General features: G+C 36.7%; 1 protein-coding gene across 1 annotated transcript in view; it reads left to right on the top strand.

Moving 5' to 3' along the window:
• Nucleotides 1–4,389, top strand: part of macrod2 (mono-ADP ribosylhydrolase 2) — a 606,396-nt gene extending 602,007 nt beyond the window's left edge. The window contains exons 17-19 of the mRNA XM_016442374.1: nucleotides 643–699; nucleotides 1,426–1,500; nucleotides 2,885–4,389. Of these exons, the coding sequence (XP_016297860.1) occupies nucleotides 643–699; nucleotides 1,426–1,500; nucleotides 2,885–2,916 (164 nt within the window). The 3' untranslated portion in view covers nucleotides 2,917–4,389. The remainder of the gene's footprint in view (nucleotides 1–642; nucleotides 700–1,425; nucleotides 1,501–2,884) is intronic.
• The last annotated feature ends 6,699 nt before the right edge of the window (nucleotides 4,390–11,088 follow it).

Raw genomic sequence — 11,088 nt, 5'->3', positions numbered from 1 at the left:
ATTTGGGGGGGGGGGGTTAATAAAAAATGTTATGGCATCTTTTTATCTCACAATTCAGACTTTCTTTCTTGCAATTCTGAGAATTAAGTCTGAATTGTGAAATACATGCTCAACATTGTGAGAAATAGACTTGCAGTTCTGAGAAGAAAAGTCTGCATTGTGAGATATAAATTTGCAATTGCTAGAGAATTCAGAAAAGTCAGAATTATGGAAAATTCATGACAGAATTACCTTTTTAATTTTTTTTTATAAAAATAAAAACAGAATTACGAGATGTACACTCTAAGGAAGAAATGCAGAATTTATGATTTATAAAATGTATGATGTATAAAATTGTAATTCTGAGACAAAAATAAATTCACAATTGTGAGAAAAAATAAGTTGCAATTACCTTTATTTTTTTCATACCTATGCAAATTTGTGATTTGAAATATGAACTTTAAAAGGATGTTTCATATCCAACCAACCAATAAATAAATACATAAATAAATCATGTTTTGGAGATTAAAGAATGTAGTTGCTGTTCTTCCTGAAGATGATAATGAGGAATCCAGCATGTGGAGCCAATATAATTGTAATAAAATCAAAAGAAAAAAGGCACATAGAACTTACCACATTATTTTATGACTTTTGTTTATTTAGATGCTGATCAAAGTGTTACAACAGCCAAGGAGAGCAACACCAGCAACAGCACTAAAGGTAAAAACAAAGATGTGTGAATTAAAACTATTTTTTGGCCTTTTGATCATTTCATGGTTTAAATTCAAATTCATTGCTTATTATTTTACTCAGAAGAAAGCAGAGTGTATGTGCATTTCCAGATGTAAATGAGCTTTAGTTATTTATATGAAAGTTGAGAGAGAACAAAATCCAGCAACAGGATCAGACTGGAACTCACGTCACCCAGTCATTTCTGAGCATGTGCGTGAAGCACTAGGTCACGACTCCAATTCAAATGCATTTTTTATTATTTATACAGAAGAAAGAAGTGCATGTCTGGATGCATTTTTAAATTTGAATTTTCAGGTTACAGACCTTTTTGCCACTTTTTTCTATTTATGACAGTTGAGAGACGCAAGAACTGACAGGAAAAAAGAGGGGAACAGGATCGTAAATGTTGCATTTACTCAAGTAAACTCAAATGCATGCTTTATTATTTATACAGAAGAAAGAAGAGCGAGCTTGGATGTATTTTCAGATGCATGCACAGGTGTATCTCGTCATCCTGATCTCTGCAGTCTCATGTTCTTCTCTTGAAGCCTCTGTTGCCTCAGGCATAGCCTTTAGCATCCGCTGCATTTATTTCAGCTAGGAGAAGCTCAGTAGCCAATGAGATGTCACCCAGTGGCATCTAACTTTGAATTCCTCTGCTCAGCTGTGATATTGAGTCATTCATTCCCATCTCTCTCCTTAATATGTATCTAGATGATGTGAAAGCCCAAGATAAGAGCTCACAAGAGCCCGACGCAACTCCACCAGACACCAGACCAAATTCTGAAGGTAAAAGCAATAAATCAATAAGAGCTGTGAATAAAACCGAGAAACACACTTTAAAAAAAAAAGTGACGTGACATTTGGCCAAGTATGGTGACCCATACTTGGAATTAGTGCTCTGCATTTATCCCATCCAAAGTGCACACGGACCCGCAACCTTTGGGTTACGAGTCCAACTCTCTAACCATTAGGCCACGACTTCTCCAGTTCTATGCAGTTCTCATCTTCAGTAAATGTCCCCGTCTCTGTCATTGTCCTTCTCATTCAGCTAAAAGCTCCCAACTTTTTCTGCCTCGTATGCTTTACCCGCAATTCCTTCACTTCCTTTCTCTCTCATTCACTTTCTCTCTGCTGATCTGGAACTGCGGAGTGACCCTGATTTTTCAGAGTAAACGTGTTGGCATGCCTCCTTAAATTGAGTTTGATGAATTACCTGCATGCCCACCTCACGGACATTAATAAATCAAACACAAAGCGTGTGTGATCGGAGCGCAGAGATGACGCAGTGCGAGAAAGCTGATAAATCATGTGTGATAAGAGTTTTGCTGTGCTGTCATTTCGGGAACCCCGGGGTCAGCTTCCCTCTTAGGGCCGCACATACAAACTCCCAGCATGCCATTTATATTAATTCCCTTCGCGTTTGACAGGACATAATTTAGTACAGTATCTTTATGTGTGTATCTGTACAAACAGGTATACAGGTAGAATTTAGTTGGACGTTTATTTAACTAAAAGAAAGTTGGTTCTATATTCAAATATATAATATATGATATTATTATATTAAAGTCAACATGAAATTCAATTCAAGTCAAAACAGACTGACTGAACAGCAAGTTATTGTTAAATTAGATATAAAGTTGCTGTTAAATTATACTGAATACTTGATTATATTGAATATTCAGTATACATTCGTAAGTTGTGTGTGTTTGTGTATGTGTGTGTGTATATATATATATATATATATATATATACTTTATTTGTAAAATATATTAAATATAAAAGTTATAAAATATAAAATAAGTTATAAATATAAAAATCATTGTATATCGAATATTATATACTAATTATTTATTATTTTATATTTGTTTATAAATATACTTTTTGGCACAATGTATATTAATGAAATACAGAATAAAATGGAAAAAAAAAATTTTTTACTGATTAATTATCTGATTATTTAATGAAACAATAAACAAATATTCTATTACTTTTAGTTGTAGCTCCACTTCTAATTGATACTGGAAAATAAAAAAAGTTTGTCAAAGAAAAAGTAAATATGCTCAATGTTGCTTTCATGTTGACACCAATCTGTCAGCCTTGTGCATTAGGTTTAACTGCTTGTTTTCTAACATGTATACTTAATTCTGCTGTCATGTTTGTTTTCTTCAAGATGGCCAAGGCGATAAGAACGCACAGGAATGAGACGACAATCAGCCTCATAGGAACGAGTAACGGCAAACTGTGTGAAGGCAAATATCACACCAATTTTGTCCCACGCTAGAGAGTCGCCCACAAATACTGGGAAAAGAGTTGACCCCCCACCCCCCCACTTCATTCACCATTTTTCCTTCTATTAAACCTGTATTTCCTTTCCGCTTCCTCATATTGATAATAAATCAGATATATAGCTATATAAAAAGGATCAAATGAGAGTTTGAACATATCAGAGAGAGTGCAGGGATTGTGGAGCTGGAGGAGGACTGCTATACCTCACTGACATGCTGCTTGATCAATAGTTTTTTGCTTTTTTTTTCAATATAGCATCTTGGTGCTGGATTTGAACTGGTTTAAATTAGGTAGATTGCTCAAAACACATCCTAAAATCATCCTGCCGCTTTTAGTTACGCGCTGATTTGTAATACTTCTGACAAAGTGCAAAGCCAAGGCTAAATTTTCCATGCCGCAGAGCACTCGTAATACAAGATTCAGACCAAATATGACTGGATTCCACAGGCCTGTCCACCGATTAAGATTTCTTTCAGGTGAAAAACACTAAAATGGCTATAAATGTCTGTTTGTGCGTGAGTGAGTGTGCGTATATACCAATGATGTCACTTTAAAGAGGTTTTCGCTTTGTGTGTGAGCTATAGAACCAAGTCAGGTCAAACGAGGAGAACATCGCTTGATTCTAATCTCCTCTATGGAGTGGTGGCATTCCTCCCTACTGCACGCTATATAACAGAGGCGTTTGTGCGCTCCTCTGCTTTGAAACGACACGTCACGCTCGCAGAGCCCCCCTTTAATCTATCAAACGAGCGCTGATCATGTTTCATCTTCAAAGCTGCTCTGACTACTGCGAATGCCTGTATAAAAAAAGGAAAACCTGTTGTGTAAGACTGACGTGGCCGTTTTTGATGAGTGCGCTAACAAATGAATTCCCTCAAGTGTATCTAGATGCATGCCAGCATTGTTTCAAATGTTTTATTTACAGTCCCTCTCGGTCTCCCTCCCTTTCACATGCATAAACAGATCTCAGTTGCAAGCTCTCAATATTTTTACCAGATTGTCTCTGCATCTCTAAAAAAAAAAATCTGCCTTATTTCATGAAATAAGTAGTACATAATCACAAACTGGTGATGGCTAAAATAAAAGGCAAATAGTAAGTGTGTGGCTTTGAATGAATTAAATGCTACTTCAGATGATGAGTGATGATGCACTTCTTTCTTTAAACACACAACATTATTTTGATGAGTCCTTTTGTTTGGGTTTTGATTTGGTTGTTTGGTTATCTTGCATATGATTTTTTGGGTTGATAATGATTAAAAATGTATTCAAAAGCTTGATTTACTTCTTTAAGTGGTGCCATACTGTATATCAGATGAACTTCTGCCTTCATCCTTTGATGATGTTTGCTTTGCTATAAATCAACTATGAATAAAGTTATAAAGTTGTTTCCCTGGGCATGATGTCTGTGTGTTTTATGGTTGCACCGTATCCAGCAGGTAATGTCAGCAGATATTAATCCATAAATATCTTTGTATTCTCAGAATTATTATCAGCAAAATTGCACATGCTTGTAAACTATTCAAAATACTGCATCAAAAATGTCAGAGATTTTTATTATTATAATTTCATGTGCCCGCAGCATTCACTTTATAACTTCTCTAAAGCACTTAATGGATAAAATCATTTTTGTGATTGAAAACTTTAGAATTTAATTTGTTTTCAATTACAAAAAATATATAGAGACTGAAATCTTGGGTGAGTTCCATTTGAAAGGGGGCATAACTATGCTGTACTCACTCTGAAGGGTGTAGTGCAGTACACTTACGTGACAACATATCACTGGTACTTTTTCTGGAATTGACCCTTCGCAAAGACCCGTCCCCCTTAGTCACTGTTGCTATGTCCGACAAGCCATGCTACTCTCACGCCACACAGTGAAAAATAAATCTCGGAGCAAATAGAAAACTGACAAGATGCCGACAGATAAGACAGAGCAGGTTACTTCTGGTATGAAACAAAGTCGCTGCTTTCAAATTTCCTCATTTTTTTAAGAAATTCAAACAATAAATACCATTTTGTGGCTGTTTAATGTGTTGATCACTAGCGCCGCAGTTCAAGCGGCACGTAAACCAATCATCTTTTCATATTCACTGGTTAAAGCACAAAATAAACATGAATGAACATCAGAAGGTATCTTGTTTCAACCGTGGAAAGATAAATGTTAATACACACTATTTTTCAAGTTTAAGTCCACGACGTTGATCTACTGTCCTGTCTGATTTGTTTGATGGACAAAATGGCGGATTCGGTGATATGATTGCTCAGATGGCCTGTCAATCAAGCTCCCTGCGAAGGGTTACTTGGAATGTTAACTTTATAACATTTCCTCAATGTTAATAGCTGTAAACTATAGTTAGATTTCACCTCTCTATGTCTTTAATTGTCATTAATGTACTGTTTCTCTGTGGCATTCAGAAGCAAATGTTAATATATGTAAATATGTGAGATATATTTTCCAATTATAGTCCAGGAGAAACTGAGAAGTTTAAAATCCCATCTAAGCTTTTAAAATGAATGGCAAGGATGTGTCAGCTAGGATCACATGATCATTCACTGCAAAATTACTTCCTTAAAATGACTATAGCATGTACTGAGGAATTGAGATTAATTAAATTACTGTGCCATTGAGGGTCATGATCACAGATGGCAAAATGATTTCCCTAAATTGATAATTGCACACCTTTTACTAATGTCCTTGTGCAAGGGCTCTAGTTATAGGAAATATTCAAATCAAAATCATTTTGTTATTGTGCTACAACCCTAACCCAAAATGCCTAACCCCACTTTTTCATCTCCCAGCTGTGATTTGCACAGATAATATGTCACTGAACTCTTCCCGAGTCTCCTGTAAGAAGTATTGTGATCTCCAGAGATGAGAGGAAAATGCCGCTGTGCTCCTCTAGTCCTGACCTCTCTTTAGGAGGTGCAGAGTGCTGTTGTGTCTTACGAGGGCCACATAGTTTGTCTTCAAAGAGATCCAGCAACCTGTGGAGGATTACGGCAGGGGTGGGTATTACTAGACAACCTGGCAACAAGGAAAACATCTTTGATTCTAAATGGATTCGTGAGACGTTTACCTAGTATTTCTTTATCAGTAATAATATTCCTGTTCCTATCTGCTTGCTTTTTACACACATTCCATATGAACCTCTAGCTCATTTCTAACTGGTTAAACTAATAGTGTCTCTAACTAACTCTTACATGTTTTATAGCGCCCCCTGCTCTATAAAGTGAGGACAAAACCCTTAAATGAATGTCACAGTCTGTGTTTGCAGTACCTTATCAATATCTCTCAGCAGACGCAGACTGACCTCCATCACCGGCAGTCGAAGAGACACATGGAGCCCTCTGCACAAGGTTCTCTCCGTGGTTTGCGGTAATTACTTTGCTGATAACTCGTCCCCAGTGCCATTACTATGAATTATTACACACAGTAAATAATTTGTGTCACTTTGCTTTTCTCCTCCGCGAGAGGACACTGAATTCCCAGGATGTAGATGGATCCACAAGGCCAGTGGACTTTTTATGGTCACTTGCTAGAGAGAAACCGAGGCAGCTGGAAAGGTGCAAAATCAGAGAATGTTATATGGTGCTCTGAACAAAACAAAACATTGGAGGCGTCCGCATCAAATGAATCCACGCATAACTGTTGTCTGTGAGAAACCTATCAAAAGATCCACAAGAGGGCTACTGTACACCCAAGCTACAGCATAAATATGCCGAATCTAGTGCTGTAGATGGTGTTGAATATGCAATTACAAATTCATAGATAAAATGGGCCAGAGCTGTGGCTTCCCAGCACGATTCATTATTTTGAAACCTGGTTCCCTGCTGCTACCACTAACGTACCATATATTTCCATAACAAATTCCTCCATCAAGGTAGGATGAATAAAAGAAGCCTGGCAGCCCAGCAGGACATTTGCACCGGCCCCTTCTGCCCCACACCTCAGCTGTGCTGCATGCAGTGAGGAACAGAACGGGGCATCCTGATATGTTTCAACAATGCAGAGAGAAAAAGAACAACGGGAAGAAAGCAAAGAAGAAAAGCAGCTCATATGGGTCTCCTTGGCAGGTGCATAATGCATCGCCTCTGATTCCATGCAGTATTTTGGATGTTTTATTGGTTTTGACAGTGGGTTGTTTGGGGAGGTGTTAGAATACAGAATAATATGCTATTCTGTGCAGTCCTGCTATAGACGTAGATTTGCTAATACAGCTGTATATATACAACATCTATATTATTTTCAACCATTTTATTGATCATTTTTCTTTTATGATGCCTGCTTTTAAAATAACTTGGGAGTGAAAGTTAAATATTTAATGGTGATTCTAAGCTATATTTGGTGCAGATGCGAGTGTAGCAGCGAACTTTTTCGTCTATATGGAATGGCAGTTTGGATAGGATTCATGATTTTATGATTCACAAATCTCACAAATCAAGCTGTATAAGTTTTATTCACTAAAAACAACTGACTTGTTCAAATAATTCATCTGCAAAACTGAAGCAAACAGGGTGTGCTGTATATTTTTGATTCATTTCAAACGGAGGTGAGCTACATTGTGTAGAGTCATTCCTTATGCAGGCAGGTTGCATTGTATGTTTTTGATTCAGTTTAGGGGAACTGGTTCACAAGATTCATTCATTCTGAAGTCAGATGACACTGGCTGCACTGAATGTTTTTGATTCACGTAAAAGAACCTGTTCATAAGAGTCTTTTGTTGGGCAATGGGACTACAAATGTCTGTTTATTATGAGAAGACATACGGGCCATAATAACTGAGAAACCTTTAACAAACACTAGTGAAATGATCACATGGTGAAAGATGTTGATGTAGTGGCTTAAAATTAGTTGATTCTACACTGTTTGGGGACTGAGCTTAACCAATATCAGTTTGAGAAATATAAAACCTCTTGTATAAGAAACATGGGTGTAATTGATACATAGGTCTATTTTTAATGGTATTTTTTTTATCAGAGAGATTGCTATTTGTTATTGTTACATTGTATATTTATTTTTCTTGTCATTCTTGTCATGTTTTTTTTTTTTTCGTATAATGCTTTGGCAATATTTTATATAATAAATTATTGTATTATCACATTATAATGTTCATTATATATCTAAACATTATAATGGGATTCAAAAAAAGCACCATTAACTTTCGAATCACCGGTGGAACGAGTACAGACTTCGACCGACCACCGGTTCATAAAATATCTGAAAAAAAAAGCCTGTGGGATTTGTGGGGGAAAAAAAATCTGTCTATAAGATTAAATGTATAGTTCACCCAGAAATTACAATTCTGTGATCATTTGCCATTCTTCATGTCGTTCCAATTGTGTATGACTTTATTACTTATGTGGAACACAAAAAAAATGAAATATTTGCAAAACGACAACATAAATGTGAGCAAATTATGGCAGAATATTCATTTTGGGGTGATTTATTCTTTTAAAAGTTGTCTGACCTCTCTCTGTAACACGCCGTCATTATGACTAGCACCAACACCTTTTTGATTATTCACACATTCTGCTTGAAACAGGGCAGTAGATCTGGGGTTGTGGCTTACAGACAGTGAGCTGAGATGAGCGCTGACAGCAATTGAGCAATGTGGCGTTTTCTCCTCATTTTTTGTTTGGAGTTAAAAGCTTGCTGTCATTACGAACAAACCCAGGTCTGGTTAAGTCAGTGACTCTGGCATAAAGCTGACGAGAATCAAGATCACAATTACGATTTTCTTTCCATTTTATTCCTGTCACCCAGAACAGCAGTGCTTCACCTTTCAAATAGTCTCAAATTACAGGCTGGATCGCTCAGTCATTACACGAGGACACTTTTTTACTTTGTGTGACGTGTGCTTGATTCCTAAATTACTATCTCTGCAAATAGACCTGAACAATTTTTATGTATAAAATGACATTTTCGCTGTCTGAACCTGATAAGTGCGTTATGCTCACTTGAGACTTGTAATAATGTTTTTTCTTCTTGTATTCTGCTTGCATTATCAGACATGTCTTCTAATCAGTAAAACAATCAACGGTATATCGCCACAGGTTTCGCGAAAAGAGAGCAAAAACTTGGAAATGTGCTCATCTATAACCTTTCCCTCTCTGCCGTCAGTTCATTTTAATCTGAACATCATTTGGCCAGCTCTCCATTCATCTCCCACACCTCGTTTAAGATCCCTTCCTTTCTGATATGAGGCCATCGCTTCTCCCGAAACCAATATAGATCCTAACCACTTCATTCAAGACTTCCATCAGCCTTTGATAATACTGCTTTTGACTATCTGTCAGAGCGCTGTCACTCCGCTAAAAACTTCATGCTCCATATGTCTATTCCTCCTCTAAGAAAATAGAGAAGGGAGAGCGACAGAGAGAATGTGCCGGAGCAGGGAAGTGAAAGGAGAAATCAATTGGCACCATTCTAAAGAGTCCCAAACACATCCTATCTTCAGGTGTGTGTCAGGCAGAGAGACGGATTCGTCCCTGGGGTCAGTGCCATGGATCCCAGCAGAGGCCATCAGATCGGCTGACACAAAGCATTCACTTCTCTGTCTCTCCTAAAGAGAGACAGGCCGCCTCCTGTCCAGTCACAACCGCTGGCATGATTGATCATCTAAAGATGGAGGAGAACACAAGAACTGAGAAATTAGCCATTGTTTAGTAGTAGCAGATCTGTTCTGGGTGAGAACTGACCACTTGCCAGAGCGATGGGAGCAGACTGTCTAGTCTATTTGATAACCCAACAAACCACAGATGGATGGTATTAAATTGCATTTACATTCGGAAAATAATTTGTATTCAGAATACATCAGGCCGAACCCGCAACCTTTGGGTTACGAGTCCGACTCTCTAACCATTAGGCCACGACTTCCCCTAATTACGGCTAATAATACTACTATTCTTGTAAGCTTTAGTCACCTCTTAAACATATTATTATAATTAATTTCTCAGTGGTGTTCCACAAAAGTTTCTTCACAAATGTTTTTTTTTTTTTTTTTTTGGTCATCCAGAGTTTGGTGGCCTGGATCATTATGTGAACACCTTATATTGAGCACATTACTTCTGTTCTCCGACAACTTCATTGGCTTCCAGTTAAATATCGCATTGAATTTAAGATTTTACTTTTTAGTCTCTTCATAACTTAGCACCTTCACATCTCCGTGATCATCTTAACGTATAATCACCTACGATCCCTTAGATACTTTACTTCTATTGCTCTTTTATTACACCGTCTGTAATTTTGAGTACCATGAGGTCTTGGGCTTTTAGTTGTACTGCCTCCCGTCTTTGGAAAACCTTACCACAAGACGCTCCAGTCTTTCAATGTTTAAATGATGTCTTAAAACCCATCTTTTTATATTAGCTTATATGTTATGTTTATCTATATTTTTTGTGTATTTGGTATTTTATTGTGCTTATATGTGACCCTGGACCACAAAACCAGCCATAAGGGTCTTTTTTTTACTGAAAGCTGAATAAATGAGCTTTTCATTGATGTGTGGTTTGTTAGGATAGGATAATATTTGGCCGAGATACAACTATTTGAAAATCTGGAACCAGAGGGTGCAAAAAAATCTAAATACTGAGAAAATTGCCTTTAAAGTTGTCCAAATTAAGTCCTTAGCAATGCCTATTACTCATCAAAATTTAAGCTTTGATATATTTATAGTTGGAAATTTACAAAATATCTTCACGGAACATGATCTTTACTTAATATCCAAATGATTTTTGGCATAAAAGAAAAATCGATAATTTTGACCCATACAATGTATTGTTGGCTATTGTTACAAATATACCCGTGCTACTTAAGACTGGTTTTGTGGTCCATATGTTCTACAACATGTGTTGGACTGGATGGGGGCATCTGCTGGTTAAATTGCATAAATGCAATCGGAACATTTACAGTAACAAAAATATGCTTTCTAAAAAAATAAATATTTGCAAGTATTTTGTAAGTGTAATCTGCACTAATGTGCAATGCAAAATGTACAGAAAAAAATAGTGTAATATATATATATACACTTTATAGAAATTTCTATTCAACTTTTATGTACTTAATTGTTAAACTTACTTGATCACTTT

The sequence above is a fragment of the Sinocyclocheilus anshuiensis genome, unplaced genomic scaffold, assembly GCF_001515605.1.
Source record: "Sinocyclocheilus anshuiensis isolate Anshui unplaced genomic scaffold, SAMN03320099.WGS_v1.1 scaffold487, whole genome shotgun sequence".
NCBI lineage: Eukaryota > Metazoa > Chordata > Actinopteri > Cypriniformes > Cyprinidae > Sinocyclocheilus > Sinocyclocheilus anshuiensis.
The sequence above is the reverse complement of the archived record's forward strand: the minus strand, read 5'-3'. Positions and strand labels throughout refer to the sequence as shown.